General features: G+C 34.7%; 1 protein-coding gene across 1 annotated transcript in view; it reads left to right on the forward strand.

Annotated features, from left to right (window-relative positions):
• Window positions 1-1,069: 1,069 nt before the first annotated feature.
• The window catches only part of LOC135211026 (sodium- and chloride-dependent glycine transporter 1-like), a 58,344-nt gene continuing 39,798 nt past the window's right edge, over window positions 1,070-19,615 (forward strand). Inside the window, exon 1 of the mRNA XM_064244060.1 lies at window positions 1,070-1,142. Within this exon, the coding sequence (XP_064100130.1) occupies window positions 1,131-1,142 (12 nt within the window). The 5' untranslated portion in view covers window positions 1,070-1,130. The remainder of the gene's footprint in view (window positions 1,143-19,615) is intronic.

Here is a 19,615-nt window from a genome sequence, read left to right on the forward strand (position 1 = left end):
CCTACAATGACTTTTGGGGTCTTTCCACGGAGGGAGATTTCGTAGGGTCGCGCGAATTAATTTTTTAAATCATTTTAATATAATTCAATTCTTTAATTAATAGAATTGATAATGACTCTTTAAGATATATATATATATTTGTACGAACTTCAGTTGTGTTATGATAGTTTTGCCTGTAAGATATGAAAAATAACTATATTTTAAAAAAATTAATTTTTATTCATAAAAGTTTCCATTTGCTTAAAATGACTGCAGAGAGAGAGAGAGAGAGAGAAAGAGAGAGAGAGAGAGAGAGAGCATTCAAGTGATTTTTCCTTTTCCTACACACAAAAAACCCACAACAGGAAATAAACAATGAAAAAGAAAAAGGTGGGACTTTTTATTTTTTCCATTTTCCTAAAAAAAATACACAATAGGAAATTGACCATGGAAAAAGGCATGACTGTAACGGGAGGAGACAGAGAGAGAGAGAGAGGCAGCATTCATTTGATCTTTTAATTTTCCTAAAAAAAGAAAAGAGAGAGAAAAGATACACAACAGGAAATTGACGATGGAAAAAAGTATGATGTAACGAGAGAGAGAGAGAGAGAGAGGGGGTGATGAGAGAGAGACGAGAGAGAAGAGGGTGGGGTAGAGAGAGAGAGAGAAAGAGAGGGGTAGAGAGAGAGAGAGAGAGAAGAGAGAGAGAAAAGAAGCACTCATTTTACCTTTTCATTTTCCTAAAAAGAGAGAGAGAGAGAAAAGAAACACAATAGGAAATTGACGATGGAAAAAAGTATAGCTGTAACGAGAGAGAGAGAGAGAGAGGGGGAGGGGAAAGTCGCGCGCATGCGCAGAAGGGCGCGGTACAATAATGCTTCGAAACGTTGCTGTGGAAAACCACGAAAGCCAGTTGAGGAGCGCCGCTCGCCCTGTTCGGTTCTCTCTCCTTCTCTTAGGTGTCCCAGCAGAGAGGAAAAAAAAACAACTCGTACCTATAGCCGTCGATTGCTGAGTTGTTGTTGTTTTGGTTTTTTGAACTGATCCGGAGAGAGTTTTATCTCTTTTTTTCGTGTGTTTGTCGTGTGGGTCGTCTTCTTATCAGTGTTCGATAACAGCCTCATCCTAGTCCTCATTCCGAGCCGGGCAGGATGCCGAAAAAGGTGAGTGTCTAGCCCTAAGAGATTTCGATGTGTGTGTGCGTTGCTTTTACCTTTTTTTTTTTTTTTTTTTTTGTGAGGAGTAGTTTTTTTATTTTTGGGATGAGTTTTTCTGTGTTTTTGTGACATGTTTTTGTGTTCTGGGACAGTTTTATTGATGGGTGTCGAGCCAAAAGAGATTTCGATTTTTGTGTGTGTGTGTGGTTTTTTTTTTTTTTTTTTTTTTTTTCTACGATTTTTTTGGGGGGAGGGTAGTTTTTTTTTAATGATGATGTGTTTTTCTGTGTTTTATTGATATGTTTGTGTGCTATGGGATAGCTTTATTGAGGGTCTTCGGTGTATTTAGATAGGTGTTTTCTAGAGAGTAAGTTTTTAGTTTAGGTTTTATAAGGATAGTGTTTATTGTTTTTTAGTGTTTTATGGAATAGTTTTCTTTTGGTGGGAATTTCTTTGTGTGGATATTGAGGATAGTTTTTTGTGTGTATTTTGAGAGATACTTATATTTGTTTTTGTCGTTTTTTTTAGTTTAATATGTGTGTTTGGGAAAGTTTTTCTTAATATTTTGGCGTTTTTATTTTTGTACACAGAAATTTTTACGTTTTTGGAAGTAGTTTTTTTATTTGAGTTTTTGCGTTGTAACAGACAGTGCGTCTGAGTTTTAAAAAGTAGTTTTCCGCCTTTCCAAATTTCTGGGGATAGCTTTTTTGTTTTATAAAAAAACAGCATTTTCTACTTTGAGTCATTATTTAGATAACCTACGTACGGAAAAGTCTATCTTATTTATTTCTTTCATTTCGGAAGGTGTTTCTGTGATAGTTTTATTTCTGTGTTGGATAGTATTTTTTTTTTTTCTTTTGTTTTTCTTGGGTAGGGATAGTTCCCTGATGTGGACCATTTATTTCGCGTCCCATCTGAGGTTGGGAGCGACACGAGGGGCCTGGTATTGATCCCAAGTTCGTGGTTCTTGTTCGAAAGAGCAGTGACAACAAAAGGAGAGAGAGAGAGAATCCGAGTTATTCAAAAGTAATCATATAACCAAGATGTAGTTTTCCTTTTGAATAGTCTATGGATGAGGTTAAACAAAGAAACACGTGGTACTTATTCTTACGTCATCACACACGACAGTCGCTTGTGGGTGCACTTACACACACAAAAACACACATACGTACGTAAACTGATTCACTTCAGAGATTAATAGACCAACGGATGTGTATCATACATAACGTGTCTATCGTTATATAATTACGATCTATGAGTTATATAATTACAATAACACGATTACGTAATGGGCAACTTGTAATGTCTGTATTTCCGGAGAAAGATTAGGCTTTAGCTGCCTAGCCTCTCTCTCTCTCTCTCTCTCTCTCTCTCTCTCTCTCTCTCTCTCTCTCTCTCTCTTTAAATGTATCTATTTACTAGGAATTGCTACTGTATAAGCTTATGATGAATCTCTCTCTCTCTCTCTCTCTCTCTCTCTCTTCTAGTAAACTACTACTGTATGCTAGTAAGCTTAAGATGAATAGTTCTCTCTCTCTCTCTCTCTCTCTCTCTCTCTCTCTCTCTCTCTCTATCTCTCTCTTTCTCTCTCTCTCTCTCTCTCTCCTGAACATTACTGTATACTCGTAAGCTTAGTATGAATAACTATCTCTCTCTCTCTCTCTCTCTCTCTCTCTCTCTCTCTCTCTCTCTCTCTCTCTCTCCTAGTAAACATTACTGTATACTCGTAAGCCTAGTATGAATAACTATCTCTCTCTCTCTCTCTCTCTCTCTCTCTCTATCCTCGTAAACATTTCTGTATACTCGTAAGCCTAGTATGAATAACTATCTCTCTCTCTCTCTCTCTCTCTCTCTCTCTCGTAAACATTTCTGTATACTCGTAAGCCTAGTATGAATAACTATCTCTCTCTCTCTCTCTCTCTCTCTCTCTCCTAGTAAACATTACTGTATACTCGTAAGCCTAGTATGAATAACTCTCTCTCTCTCTCTCTCTCTCTCTCTCTCTCTCTCTCTCGTAAACATTTCTGTATACTCGTAAGCCTAGTATGAATAACTATCTCTCTCTCTCTTGTCTCTCGTTCTCTCTCTCTCTCTCTCAATCTCTCGTCTCTCTCTCTCTCTCCTAGTAAACATACTGTATACTCGTTAGCCATAGTATGAATAACTATCTCTCTCTCTCTCTCTCTCTCTCTCTCGTAAACAATTTCTGTATACTCGTAAGCCTAGTATGAATAACTATCTCTCTCTCTCTCGTCTCTCTCTCTCTCTCTCTCTCTCTATATATATATATATATATATATATATATATATATATATATATATATATATATATATATATATCCTCGTAAACATTTCTGTATACTCGTAAGCCTAGTATGAATAACTATCTCTCTCTGCCTCTCCCCAAGTAAACATTGCCGTATATACTCGCAAGCTTAGGTTGAATAGCTCTCGCTCTCTCTCTCTCTCTCTCTCTCTCTCTCTCTCTCTCTCTCTCTCTCTCAGTATATCCTACTGTACAAGCTTCGCATATATATCATTTGAACTTCCGTTTACATCTTCTGAGAACTAGTACTTATGTTTACAAACAACCTTACATTTCTTTATTGACTAAATCAATAGGACCCCCGAGTGAGTGAGAGTGAGTCAGGTGATCGAGCCACTTTTGTGCGTGAATGTGTGTAACTGTGACGTCACACACGACCCGATCGATCGCTGATGGTTTAAAATAATATATTGATCAGCCTTCTGGACTTGGGTCATCAGATGCTGACCAATGGGAGACGATAGCTGGACGAATTCTGGAGCATGGATTGAGTAATAGCTGGCTGATATGTAATGTCTTTGTGCGTTTTATATTTATCAAAAAAAAACACGCAACGTGTTATTCTAAGTTTTTCTTTATGATGAAAGCACACTATGGGTTCGTTTATGTTGATCTAAAGACACTAGATTTATTCGTTTATGTTTGTCTAAAGACACTAGGTTTATTCGTTTTTGTTTGTCTAAAGACACTAGGTTTATTCGTTTATGTTTGTCTAAAGACACTAGGTTTATTCATTTATGTTGAACTAAAGACACTAGATATATTCGTTTATGTTTTTCTAAAGACACTAGGTTTATTCGTTTTTGTTTGTCTAAAGACACTAGATTTATTCGTTTATGTTGAACTAAAGACACTAGATTTATTCGTTTATGTTTGTCTAAAGACACTAGGTTTATTCATTTATGTTGAACTAAAGACACTAGATTTATTCGTTTATGTTGATCTAAAGACACTAGATTTATTCGTTTATGTTTGTCTAAAGACACTAGGTTTATTCATTTAGTTTGTCTAAAAGACACTAGATTTATCGTTATGTTTGTCTAAAGACAAAGATTTATTCGTTTATTGTTTAAAAGACACAGGTTTATTCATTTATGTTGAACTAAAGACACTAGGTTTATTCGTTTATGTTGATCTAAAGACACTAGATTTATTCGTTTATGTTTGTCTAAAGACACTAGGTTTATTCATTTATGTTGAACTAAAGACACTAGATTTATTCGTTTATGTTTTTCTAAAGACACTAGGTTTATTCGTTTATGTTTGTCTAAAGACACTAGATTTATTCGTTTATGTTTGTCTAAAGACACTAGGTTTATTCATTTATGTTGAACTAAAGACACTAGATTTATTCGTTTATGTTTTTCTAAAGACACTAGGTTTATTCATTTTATTTTGGCTAAAGACATAGATTTATTCGTTTTATGTTTTGTCTAAAGGACACTAGGTTTATTCGTATGTTTTTGTCTAAAGACACTAGGGTTTTAATTATTTATGTTGTCTAAAGACACCTAGATTTATTCATTTATGTTGAACTAAGACACGTTTTATTTGTTTTTTTTTTTTATTTGCTTTTCTTATTCGTTTTATGTTTGTCTAAAGACATAGGTTTATTCATTTATGTTTGGTCTAAAAGACACTAGGATTTTTCTTATTTTATCGTCCGTCTAAAGACACTAGTTTATTCGTTTATGTTTCACTTTAAAGACACTAGATTTATTCGTATGCTTAAAGACACCTAGGTCTTATAAACACTAGGATTTATCGTTTTATGTTGAACTAAAGGGACACTAGATTTATTTCCTCGTTTTTATTTTTTCGTGTTTCTATAAAGACATTTATGGTTTACTTCATTTTATGTTTGTCTAAAAGACACTTTAGATTTTATTAGTTTATTTATGTTTGTCTAAAGACACTAGGTTTATTCGTTTATGTTTGCTCTAAAGAGACGTTCTAGTTTATTTCATTCCGTTTATGTTTGAACTAAAGACATAGTTTATTCATTTATGTTGAACTAAGACACTAGATTTTATTCGATTTCTTTGATTTTTCTAAACGACACTAGTTTTATTCGTTTATGTTTGTCTAAAGACACTAGGTCATTTCTTTTATGGTAAATTAAAACACTAGTTTATTCGGATTTAATTTTGTTTCTAAAAGACACTAGGTTTACGGTTTTATTGTCATTTTTATTTGGTTTGTTCTGCTAGACACTAGTTTATTCATTTTATGTTGAACTAAAGACACTAGATTTATTCGTTATGTTTGTTTAAAGACACTAGGTTCATTTCATTTATTGTGGAACTAAAGACACAGTTTATTCGTTTATGTTTTTGTGACTAGACATAGATTTATTCGTTTAGTCTGTTTTTAATAAAAAAAGGGACACTAGGGTTCTATTCATTATGTTTGTCTAAAAAGACACTAGATTTATTCTCGTTTATGTTTATGTTTGTCTAAAAGACACTAGGTCTATCGTTTATGTTTGTCTAAAGATTTTAGCTAGATTTATTTTTTCGGTTTATGTTTGTCTAGAGACTTTACTAGGTTTTTTCTATGGCAATTTTGTTGACTAAAGACACTAGATTTATTCATTTCATGTTTTTCTAAAGACACTAGTTTATTCGTTCTTTTATGTTTGTTTTTCTTAAAGACACTAGGTTTATTCATTTGACATTTTGTCACGTCAAAGACACTAGGGTTTATTTCGTTTTATAGTTGAACTAAAGACACTAGATTATTTCGTTCATTTATGTTTTTCTAAAGACACTAGGTTTATTCGTTTATGTTTGTCTAAGACACTAGGTTTATTCATTTATTTTTGTCTAAAAGACCTAAAGTTTATTCTTTTTAGTTTGAACTAAAGACACATGGTTTTTCAGTTTATTCGTTTTATTTTTGTTTAACTAAAGACACTAGATTTATTCGTTTATTTTTTTTTTTTTTTGTAAAGGAGGCTGAAAAGACACTAGATTTATTCGTTTATGTCTGTCTAAAGACACTAGGTTTATTCATTTATGTTGAACTAAAGACACTAGATTTATTCGTTTATGTTTGTCTAAAGACACTAGGTTTATTCGTTTATGTGCTAAAGATGTTAGGTTTATGCGTTTATGTTTGTCTAGAGGACACATATGTTTATTTGTTTACAGTGAAACGAAAGACACTAGATTTATTCATTTATGTTGAACTAAAGACACTAGATTTATTCGTTTATGTTCGTCTAAAGACACTAGGTTTTTATTTCATGTTGAACTAAAGACGCTAGATTTATTGTTTATGTTTTGTCTAAGACACAGGTTTATTCGTTTATTTTGTTATAAAGACACTAGTTGATTTCACCTTATGTTTAGTCTAAAGACACTAGGTTTATTTCATTTAGTTTGTCCTAAAGACACTAAAATTTATTTCCGTTTTTGTTGCTAAGAGGACACTAGGGTTTAGTCGTTTATGTTTGTATAAAGACGCTAGATTTATTCGTTTATGTTTGTATAGAGGACACTAGGTTTATTCGTTTACGTGGAACTAAGACACTAGATTTATCGTTATGTTTGTCTTAAAGGAACTAGATTATTCGTTTATGTTTGTCTAAAGACCACTAGGTTATTCTTTATGTTTGTCTAAAGGACACTAGATTTATTGGTTTATGTATGTCTAAAGACACGTAGGTTATCATTTCTGTTGAACCTAAAGACACTAGATTTATTCGTTCATGTTTTTCTAGACACTAGGTTTATTCGTTTATGTTGAACTAAAGACACTAGATTTATTCGTTTATGTTTTTCTAAAGACACAGTTTAGTCATTATGTTTGTCTAAAGACACTAGAATTTGATTCGTGTATGTTTGTCTAAAGACACTAGGTTATTCGTTATGTTTGTCTAAAGAGCTAGATTTTATTCGTTATGTTTGTCTAGAGACATAGGTTTCTTCATTTATGTTGAACTAAAGGAAATAGATTATGCAGTTATGTCTTTTCTAAATACACTAGGTTTATTCGTTAGTTGTTAAAGACACTAGGTTATTCATTTGTTTGTCTAAAGACAATAGTTTATTCATTTACGTTGAACTAAAAGACACTAGATTTTTTTATCCGTTCAGTTTTTCGTAGACACTAGGTTTATGCGGTTATGTTGAAACGAAAGACACTAGATTTATTCGTTTATGTTTGTTTAAAGACACTAGGTTTATTCATTTATGTTGAACTAAAGACACTAGATTTATTCGTTTATGTTGATCTAAAGACACTAGATTTATTCGTTTATGGCTGCTCTAAAGACACTAGGTGGATTCTATTTATGGTGAACTAAGACACTAGATTTATTCGTTTATGTTTGTCTAAAAGACACTAGGTTATTCGTTTTGTTTGTCTAAAGATGTTAGGGTTATTCGTTTATGTTGTCTAGAGACACTAGGTTATTTGTTTACGTGAATAAAGCACTAGATTAGAGTTATCATTTATGTTGAACTAAAGACATGATTTATTCGTTTAGTTTGTTAAAGACACCTAGGTTTATTCTTTATGTTGAACTAAAGACACTAGATTTATTCGTTTATGTTTTTTGTCTAAAGACACTAGGTTTTATTTTATTTTCGTTTCTGTTGTTCTAAGCCACCCTGAAGGGTTATTCACTTTATTTGTTTCTCTAAAAGACACTAGGTTTTTCATTTTATGTTGAACTAAAGACACTAGATTTATTCGTTCATGTTTTTCTAGACACTAGGTTTATTCGTTTATGTTGAACTAAAGACACTAGATTTATTCGTTTATGTTTTTCTAAAGACACTAGGTTTATTCGTTTATGTTTGTCTAAAGACACTAGATTTATTCGTTTATGTTTGTCTAAAGACACTAGGTTTATTCATTTATGTTTGTCTAAAGACGCTAGATTTATTCGTTTATGTTTGTCTAAAGACACTAGGTTTATTCATTTATGTTTTTTGTCTAAAGACACTAGATTTATTCGTTTTATGATGTCTAAAGACACTAGGTTTATTCTTTTAGTTTGGACTAAAGACACTAGTTTATTCGTTTATTTGTTTGTCTAAAGACCTAGGTTTTATTCGTTTATGTTGAACTAAAGACACTATTATTTATTCGTTTAATGTTTTTTCTAAAGACACTAGTTTATTTTTCTTTATGTTTGTCTAAAGACACTAGATTTATTCGTTTATGTTTGCTAAAGACACTAGTTTTATTCGTTATGTTTGTTTCTAAAGCCACTAGATTTTATTCGTTTAGTTTGTCTAAAGACACTAGTTTATTCTTTTTATTTTGTTTTCTACTAAAGACACTAGGAGTTTATTCATTTTATGTTGTTTTTCTAAAGACACTAGATTTATTCGTTTTACTTTGTTTTGTCTAAAGAAACTAGTTTATTCGGTTTATGTTTTGTCTAAAGAGCTAGGTTTATTCGTTTATGTTTGTCTAGAGACACTAGGTTTATTTGTTTACGTTATCTAAAGACACTAGATTTATTCATTTATGTTGAACTAAAGACACTAGATTTATTCGTTTATGTTTGTCTAAAGACACTAGGTTTATTCATTTATGTTGAACTAAAGACACTAGATTTATTCTTTAGTTGAATCTAAAGACACTAGATTTTTCGTTTATGTTCTGTCTAAAGACACTAGGTTTTATTCATTATGTTTTGAACTAAAAGACTAGATTTATTCGTTTTATGTTTGTCTAAAGCCACTAGTTTATTATTTTTTCATTTTTGTTTGTCTAAAGCACTAGTTTTAGTCGTTTATGTTGTCTAAAGATTACACTAGTTTATTTCGTTTTATTCGTTTGTCTAGACACTAGTTTATTCATTTATGGTTGAACTAAAGACACTAGATTTATTCGTTTATGTTTGTCTAAAGAACTAGGTTTAGTTCGTTTATGTTTGCTAAAACGCTAGTTTTATTCGTTTTATGTTTTTCTAAAGACACTAGGTTTTATTCGTTTATGTTTGTTCTAAAGACCTAGAGTTTTATTCACTTTATGTTTGTCTAGAGACTAGGTTTATTCATTTATGTTTGTCTTAAAAGACATTTATTCGTTTTTTGTGTTGAACTAAAGACCTAGATTTATTCGTTTTATGTTTTTTCTAAAGACGCTAGTTTATTCGTTTATGTTTGTCTAAGAGACACTAGTTTATTCGGTGGGGACCGTGGAAACTAAAGACACTAGGTTTATTCGTTTATTTATGTTTGTCTAAAGACACTATTTTATTCGTTTATGTTTGTCTAAAGAGACACTAGGGTTTATTCTTTATGTTTGGTCTAAAGACACTGAGATTTATTCGTTTATGTATGTCTAACAAAGACACTAGGTTTATTCTTTATGTTTGTTCTAGAGACACTTTAGTTTATTTGTTTTACGTGAGATATGACAACTAAAGATATTTTCTTTATGTTGAACTAAAGACTGATTTATTCGTTTATGTTTGTCTAAAGACACTAGGTTTATCATTTATGTTAAACTAGACGCTGATTATTTCTTTATGTTTTTCTAAAGACACTAGGTTTATTCGTTTATGTTTGTCTAAAGACACTAGGTTTATTCACTTATGTTTGTCTAAAGACACTAGGTTTATTCATTTATGTTTGTCTAAAGACACTAAATTTATTCGTTTTTGTTTGTCTAAAGACACTAGGTTTATTCGTTTATGTTTGTCTAAAGACGCTAGATTTATTCGTTTATGTTTGTCTAGAGACACTAGGTTTATTCGTTTACGTGAACTAAAGACACTAGATTTATTCGTTTATGTTTGTCTAAAGACACTAGATTTATTCGTTTATTTTTGTCTAAAGACACTAGATTTATTCGTTTATGTTTTCTAAAGACACTAGATTTATTCGTTATGTGTCTAAAGCACTAGGTTTATTCTTTTTGTTGAACTAAAGACACTAGATTTATTCGTTTATGTTTGTCTAAAGACACTAGGTTTATTCGTTTATGTTTTTCTAAAGACACGAGCTGTGTTCGTTTATGTTTTTCTAAAGACACGAGATGTGTTCGTTCATGTTTGTCTAAAGACACGAGCTGAGTTCGTCCATGTATATGCTAAATCACACTTGTGTCCGTCTTGTGATTGTGTCCAAAAACACGCTCTGCGTTCGTCCATATTTATGCAGAAAACACACCGTATTCTGTTTCAGTTTATAAAAAAAAAAAAATGCCCTATATTCGTTTAATTATTTTGTTTAAAAAAACGCGCTATTTTTTTATGTTTATGGGAAAAAAATATGACCTGTGTTCATTTATGTTTACGTTAAACGAATCCGCTCTGATTGTTTCCTGTTTATGTCCAAAAACACGCGCTGTTTTCGTCTTCTTTTTATGCTGAAAAAACACACTGTTTATGTTTATTGCTGAAAATACGTCTGTGTCTAGTATCCTGCTTATACTGAAAAAAAAACTTCGCTGCTAGACTCGTAATACATCCTAATTCAAAGACTCAGAAAACACAGAGGAAGGAAGTAAATTCCGCATTTCGGAGACAAATGGCTTAGCCTAACTTCCACATAATTCATGAACCTCTTTGCAATAGAGAGAGAGAGAGAGAGAGAGAGAGAGAGCGAGCTTTATTGCCTTTCTGCTTGCTCTAGATTATCTCTCTCTCCGTCTGATAGCTTCGCAAAGAGCTTTATACATCAGTTCCTCGACGAATGTTGTCTGTTTTTGTATAATCTTCTTCAACTTCTTTTTTTCCTTCTACATTTTTTCTATTTATTAATTTATTACTTTTTTTAATGAATGAGATCTCTTCTTTCTGCATTTCCCTTTACCTTCTCTTACTGGTGGGCTAATAATAATTTTTTTTTTTTTTTTTTTTTTTTTTTGCTCTATCACAGTCCTCCAATTCGACTGGGTGGTATTTATAGTGTGGGGTTCCGGGTTGCATCCTGCCTCCTTAGGAGTCCATCACTTTTCTTACTATGTGCGCCGTTTCAAAAAATCACACTTTTCTGCATGAGTCCTGGAGCTACTTCAGCCTCTAGTTTTTCTAGATTCTTTTCAGGGATCTTGGGATCGTGCCTAGTGCTCCTATGAGCACTAGGCATATCCCATATTCTTCTTATTTCTATTTTCAGATCTTGATACTTATCCATTTTTTCCCTCTCTTTCCCTTCAACTCTGGTGTCCCATGGTATTGCGACATCAATGAGTGATACTTTCTTCTTGACTTTGTCAATCAACGTCACGTCTGGTCTATTTGCACGTATCACCCTATCCGTTCTGATACCATAGTCCCAGAGGATCTTTGCCTGATCGTTTTCTATCATTCCCTCAGGTTGGTGCTCGTGCGTCTGCAAGGTAGCTGATATTTCTTGCACAGGCTCCAGTGGACGGCTTTTGCCACTGAATCATGCCTCTTTTTGTACTGGTTCTGTGCAAGTGCCGGGCATTCACTTGCTATGTGGTTTATGGTTTCATTTTTCGTATTGCACTTCCTACATATGGGAGAGATGTTATTTCCGTCTATCGTTCTTTGAACATATCTGGTTCTTAGGGCCTGATCTTGTGCCGCTGTTATCATTCCTTCAGTTTCCTTCTTTAGCTCTCCCCTCTGTAGCCATTGCCAATTGTCATCGCTGGCTAGTTCTTTAGTCTGTCTCATGTATTGTCCGTGCATTGGTTTGTTGTGCCATTCCTCTGCTCTGTCTGTCACTCTCCTGTCTCTGTATATTTCTGGGTCTTCGTCTACTTTTATTAGTCCTTCTTCCCATGCACTCTTTAGCCACTCGTCTTCACTGGTTTTCAGATATTGCCCCAGTGCTCTGTTCTCGATGTTGACACAGTCCTCTATACTTAGTAGTCTTCTCCCTCCTTCCTTTCGTGTTATGTATAGTCTGTCCGTATTTGCTCTTGGGTGTAGTGCTTTGTGTATTGTCATATTTTTCCTGGTTTTCTGATCTATGCTGCGGAGTTCTGCCTTCGTCCATTCGACTATTCCTGCGCTGTATCTGATTACTGGCACTGCCCATGTGTTTATGGCTTTTATCATATTTCCGGCGTTGAGTTTTGACTTGAGTATCGCCTTGAGTCTCTGCATATATTCTTTCCTGATCGTGTCCTTCATCTCTTGGTGTTTTATATCCCCTCCTTCCATTATTCCCAGGTATTTATATCCTGTCTCATCTATGTGTTTGATGTTGCTCCCATCTGGTAGCTTTATCCCTTCAGTTCTCGTTACTTTGCCTTTTTGTATGTTGACTAAGGCGCATTTTTCTATTCCAAACTCCATCCTGATGTCCCCAGATACAATCCTTACAGTCTGGATTTGGGTATCTATTTCCTTGATGCTCTTACCATTCAGCTTGATGTCGTCCATGAACATCAGATGGTTGATTCTGTTGCCTCTTTTCTTGAGTTGGTACCCGGCATCCATCTTCTGTAGTACTTTTGTCATGGGAATTATTATTATTATTGTTATTATTATTATTATTATTATTATTATTATTTTATTCTTTTCTTTTTTTTTTTTTTTGCTCTATCACAGTCCTCCAATTCGACTGGGTGGTATTTATAGTGTGGGGTTCCGGGTTGCATCCTGCCTCCTTAGGAGTCCATCACTTTTCTTACTATGTGTGCCGTTTCTAGGATCACACTCTTCTGCATGAGGCCCGGAGCTACTTCAGCCTCTAGTTTTTCCAGATTCCTTTTCAGGGATCTTGGGATCGTGCCTAGTGCTCCTATGATTATGGGTACGATTTCCACTGGCATATCCCATATCCTTCTTATTTCTATTTTCAGATCTTGATACTTATCCATTTTTTCCCTCTCTTTCTCTTCAACTCTGGTGTCCCATGGTATTGCGACATCAATGAGTGATACTTTCTTCTTGACTTTGTCAATCAACGTCACGTCTGGTCTGTTTGCACGTATCACCCTATCCGTTCTGATACCATAGTCCCAGAGGATCTTTGCCTGATCGTTTTCTATCACTCCTTCAGGTTGGTGCTCGTACCACTTATTATTGCAAGGTAGCTGGTGTTTCTTGCACAGGCTCCAGTGGAGGGCTTTTGCCACTGAATCATGCCTCTTTTTGTACTGGTTCTGTGCAAGTGCCGGGCATTCACTTGCTATGTGGTTTATGGTTTCATTTTTCGTATTGCACTTCCTACATATGGGAGAGATGTTATTTCCGTCTATCATACTTTGAACATATCTGGTTCTTAGGGCCTGATCTTGTGCCGCTGTTATCATTCCTTCAGTTTCCTTCTTTAGCTCTCCCCTCTGTAGCCATTGCCAATTGTCATCGCTGGCTAGTTCTTTAGTCTGTCTCATGTATTGTCCGTGCATTGGTTTGTTGTGCCAGTCCTCTGTTCTTTCTGTCTTTCTCCTGTCTCTGTATATTTCTGGGTCTTCGTCTACTTTTATTAGTCCTTCTTCCCATGCACTCTTTATTATTATTATTATTATTATTATTATAACTGAAAAGTAGATATGAGCTGAATTATGAACCTGTACTATATTTCAGAATTTAAATATTATTATTTTTTATTTTTTCTATCACAGTCCTCCAATTTGACTGGGTGGTATTTATAGTGTGGGGGAGTTCCTGGTTGCATCCTGCCTCCTTAGGAGTCCATCACTTTTCTTACTATGTATGTGCGCTGTTTCCAGGAGCACACACATTTCTGCACGAGATCTGGAGCTACTTCTGTCTCTAGTTTTTCCAGATTTCATTTCAGGGTTCTTGGGATCGTGCCTAGTGTCCCCATTATTATTATTATTATTATTATTATTATATATTATTTATTATTATTTTTATTATTATTATTATTATTATTTTATTATTATTATTATTATTATTATTATTATTCAGAAGATAAACCATATTCATATGGAACAAGCCCACAAAAGGGGCCAGTCACGTGAATATACGTTCCATCATTGACATTCAATGGTACAAATTTGTATAGGAATTATTGCTTCTTCTGCCTCTGTGATATAAATGACCTACAAGTGACCTAGAAATGACCTCGACAATCTATAGATTCATCCTAAGATGAATGTGAATTCAAGGATCTGGTAATTTCTTTTCGACGTCACTCAAGTAGATGCTCAGTTTCCTTATTACACTGATGACACTCCAAGGCTCACTGCTACCTTAAGCCGTCACGGCAATTGGCTTTCATATTATCTGGGTTATTCCACAGCGGATTCGTCTCGGTGTGCGAACTTTGGTTGGTTGTGTTAATGCTTTTAAGATCCTTACTACGTTTCTTTACTAAAGCCTGTGTTTCTTTGTGTTGAGTTTTCACAACTGGGGATTCTCTGCTGCTGATCAGGTCTTGGAAATTTAGCAGAGTTTTCTGTCTGTTCTGTTCTTGAGATTTTTAAACAGCAATGAAGAAGAAGAAGAAGAAGAAGAAGAAGAAGAAGAAGAAGAAGATGAAATATAAGGAGGCGTTTGCTCTCGTGATTCAGAATGAATGATTGTCTGAAGTCCTTGCATGCATGGACATACAGTCAGACTTTCCAGACTTTTGTCGGCATGGAGGCATCATCTTGGCATGCAAATAGGCTCCCCAAGAACCATTTCAGTGGATGATGCACTGATTTCCTCGTTGAGGGACCGTGCACAGACTGAGAAGCACGCAGGGTACCTGTGCTTTCCAAGCTAGAGTCGTAGCACCTTGCGATAAGTACTTCTTTCAGAGAACCTGTGGGTTCTCACAGCCATGTAGTTGGTACTGCGTTGTCTGCTGTGGTAATTGCCCACATATTTACAGTAGCATAGATAATTGAAACCTACAAGAATTACTTTATACGTTCAGTCTTCTTAATTCCCCCATCATATTATCTTTTTATACTGTCAATTTTTATATTTTCTCTACTTTTCTCACTATAATTTTTGATGACTAAAATCCTCAATACTTCCACTTTACTTTCACTTGCTCACTGACATCCTTTGCTTTCTGTTATTTCAGTACTTTATTAGGTTTTTATCCTTGATATATTATTTTTTCAAATATCTTCATTAATCTTCTTCTAATATCTGAAATAAGATTAATATTTGCAACCATTTGAAACATGTTATTAATTACTGACAAAGTTCTGTATCATCAAAGCAGTTTATAATATTTCCAGGACTTCTGTCCTTACAGCTTCTTTTTCTTCTTCCTCTTCATCTTCTTGTGTACTCCCAAACTACAAAGAGTGTTGTCTTGGTCAAATGGAGGTCATGAAACTCATAAGTACACTTATGGCCTTTTCACTTTCGTAATGAACAAATATTGCTATCTTCCCTCTGAATACCTTTCCAGTCATTTTTTTTCCTGATGCCTGTGTTTGCACTAAGGGCCAACCTTCACTTGGTAAACGTTCTTTGCTCTGAACATATTTTTCTGTCAATTTTTTCTGATGTCTGTGTTTACACCAGGACCCAACTTTCACTTGATAAACTTTCTTTGCTATACTTTTCTGTCAATTTTTTTCTGAGGTGTGTGTGAACACTAGGAGCCAGCTTTCATTTAATAAACTTTCTTTGTTCTGAATATACTTTTCTAAGGCCGGTGTGAGCACTAGGAGCCAACCTTTACTTGGTAAACTTTCTTGGCTCTGCATATACTTTTCTATCAATCTTTTCTAAGGTCTGTGTGAACACTAGGAGCCAGTTTTCACTTGGTAACTCTAAAAATGCCAGATTTTTTATAGAGACTTTGGTCCAAAATCTAGACCTATGTTCCAATATCTTCCCATAACTCAATTTTGAGTTATATATCTTTGATGATTCAACAAACGCGATTTATCATTGTTTTTCTTTTATTGATTCATTGTTAGATGTTTACAAGATGCTTTGTTATGTTTTCCAGCTCGTTTGTATAATTATATTGTCGTTTATGGCAACTATTTAGTGCTATAAGTTTCTTATTTTCGCATTTTTCTTAAGGGTATCCTGATCAGTGGAAGTATTTCATTGTAGTTTTTTGGCTTTTTAACTTATTTCATAGGACTTTCCTTCTCACTAATAATAACAAAAATAGTCACTGGCTGTTGACTGTGAAATGTTATACTGGTGAATCTGAACTATAGGTCTAGTGCTAATATGTAGCAAGCTAGCTGTGTGAGCGGTTTTTTTACTCTAATTATTTAAACAGCTAGCCTATGTTTTTGTCTGCCGAGGAAAATTACTTATTTTAAAACAAAGTCCGTCTGGATATAACGAAAACAAAAGAATATTGACAAGCGGGAGTGCTCAGTAGCCAGCAGAGTAGCTAAACGTAAAAAAATGAGAGTCAGGTGATTATAGCTCTGCTAAAACATATAATACAGATAGGGACTTCTCTGCCACGTCTAAGAGTGCCACGATCGCTGTAGAATCATCCAAATCCTACGGAAAAGCCATCTATAAGTCTGTCTATCTAAAGTATGTCCATGAGGTGACTCAAGTCCAGAGATTTTTGTGACAAAACTGAGACATCGGTCTAGCGTCGAAGGTCAAAGGAGTCACTACCATCTCGCTTGCATAATTCACTCTTCTCTGACGTAAATAATAGCATCAGTTTTTGGACATATATCTTTACAAACTTATATTTCCTAACAAAATCCATTATATAATATTTCTTAACAGAAGCTGTATCATATTTCTTAAAAATATATATAATTTTCTTCTAAAAAACTGTATAGTATATCTTAAGAAAATCTGTCATACTTCTTCACAAAACTTGTATCATATTTCTTAACAAAAAACTATATTATTTTCTTTTAAGAAAAACTGTCATATTTCTTCACAGAACTTCTACCACATTTCTTAACAAAAAATGCATCATATTTCACAAAAATACGTGTTATATTTCTTAACAAAATCGATTCATTTCTTTACAAAAACAACGTCTTATTTCTGAACAAAAACTGTTACATTTATTGAATAAAATAATATTTAACTTCTCAGCAAAATGTGAAATATTTCCTAACAAAAACTATATCATATTTCGCAACAAAATCTACATCATATTTTCTAACAAAAATCTGCATCATTTCCCTCAAGGAATGGCTAAAAACAAAGCCATTCCTCCTCTTTATGCATTCTGCTTTCTTTTGGTGACTCGCCATTTCTCCGACTCGGTAAATGTCGGAGATTATCGATTTCAACCCCCGAAAACCGAAGGGAATATTCCGCTGTGTTCCCATGGGACCTAGAACATCATCCCAATCAATCCGGTTGATTCCGGGTGCAGTCGATGATGATTCACTCTTTAAACTCACCTATGAAGGTTGTCTAGAGGATTGGAGTGGGTTTAATTTAGACTCATTGTCGAATTTAACGGGTCCTTTTGGGCTGTTAAGTGCTTCTGTAAAATGGTTTGATGTCAAACAGTTCTTGTAGACTCAAACCAGGTTCAGCGCTGGCATGCATCATGGTAGGTTCTTGCGGCCCAGCCAGGACCCTCTACCTCTTCTCTATCCCCACCCTCTCCCACTCCCTTCCTCCACCAAAACCCCCTCCCAACGAAGGTGGGGAAGAAGAGGTTGAGCTCTAGAACCGGCTTTACTTAAAAAGAGTTCCCGAGGACGAAAGCGAGAGCGACTAGGATAAAGGCCATCATTGATCTAGGCTACTCTAGGAACATCGGTCTATAAACCTCCGCTGCCGAGGAGGAGCTCTTGCTGTGTCAGCAGATCAATCGATGAAAGCCTTTATGAATCTTATAACAGTGCTTAGTTCAGGTATCATTGTTCCTGGGGACCCAGGGCAGTGCTTAGTGTAGGTCTCACTGTTCATGCAAAGTTAGAACAGTGCTTAGTGTAGGTTTCAATTTCATGTAGAATCAGAAAAGTGCTTAGATGAGGTCTCAACTTTCATGTAGAGTTAGAATTGAGCCTTGTGTAGGTCTCATTGTTCATGCAGTTAGAACTGTGCTTAGTGTAGGTCACACTGTTCATGCAGAGTTAGAACAGTGCTTAGTTCAGGTCTCACTGTTCATGAAGTCAGAACAGAGCTTAGTTTAGGTCTTGCTGTTCATGCAGAGTCAGAACAGTGCTTAGTGTAGGTCCTACTGTTCATGGAGAATTAGAACAGTGTTTAGTTTAGGTCTCATTGTTCGTGTAGAAGTCAGAAAAGCGCTTAGATGAGGTCTCAACTTTCTTGTAGAGTTAGAATTGAGCTTAGTTCAGGTCACTGCTCATGGAGAGTCAGAAAAGTGCTTAGTTCATGTCTCTCTGTTCATGGAAGTTAACGCTGAATTAACATAATCTTTACAGGAATAAGGACATTAATACCAATTAAAGCAATAAAACGTAGCAAAAGATATTGGAAATAAATAATAAAAACATGAGACAAAATTGTATGCAACAGTACATAGATGATGGCAGTAATTACAAGGTAAAACTTGCTCCTGTCTCAATGTTATTCACATTATAACTTTCCCCACGAAATCAAACAGACTCTTAAATGAGACTAGAATTCTCTCTCTCTCTCTCATTCAAACTGTGCGAGCTATCAGTGCGTGACACAAGATCCAAGGAGCAAATTAACATCAAAGGAAAGAACTTGAGTGACGTTACATAACATTACTTTTTGAAAGCACGAACTTATACTGAAACAATCAAATGCATACAGTAACTAACAAGGCCATATTGACTTATTTTTGGAAATCTATTCCTAGTCTCACTTCCACCGAGGCCAGAGAATTTATATCAGTCAGGCATGCAACAGTCACCTGTTATCAGGCACAATCTTTCACTTAGAGAATTACTTAAAGATATTTACTTATACATACACAGTTTGTGACCAGACTGGAATAATACTTCACTTTGGTGACACTTTACACAACACTCGCTTACTTTCCACTACTTCAAAACAGCTGTGTAATTGTACATCGTTGACAGAAGCAGAAATATTTCACAGTAAGGTCTGTGGGTTATTTCTACACTGATTCAGAGACAAGTGGGATTTTACATCAGTGACAAAAACTTTAGCACCGGTGGATCTATTCCACACTGATAAGAATTTCTCAACCACTCCCCAGTGACAAAACTCTATTATTAGTACCTTTACATTGATTGCACAGCATGTTCCTTCCATCTTACTGAATTAACTTTCTCTAACTATCCTTTTACGCAGACCTGTTCTGTGTCTAATTGTACTTAACTTGGCTTTTGTGGGCCAGATCTCTGGTGTCTGTTGTCTAAGAGTAGGTCCTCTCAA

Source organism: Macrobrachium nipponense, chromosome 4 (genome assembly GCF_015104395.2).
Source record: "Macrobrachium nipponense isolate FS-2020 chromosome 4, ASM1510439v2, whole genome shotgun sequence".
Lineage (NCBI taxonomy): Eukaryota > Metazoa > Arthropoda > Malacostraca > Decapoda > Palaemonidae > Macrobrachium > Macrobrachium nipponense.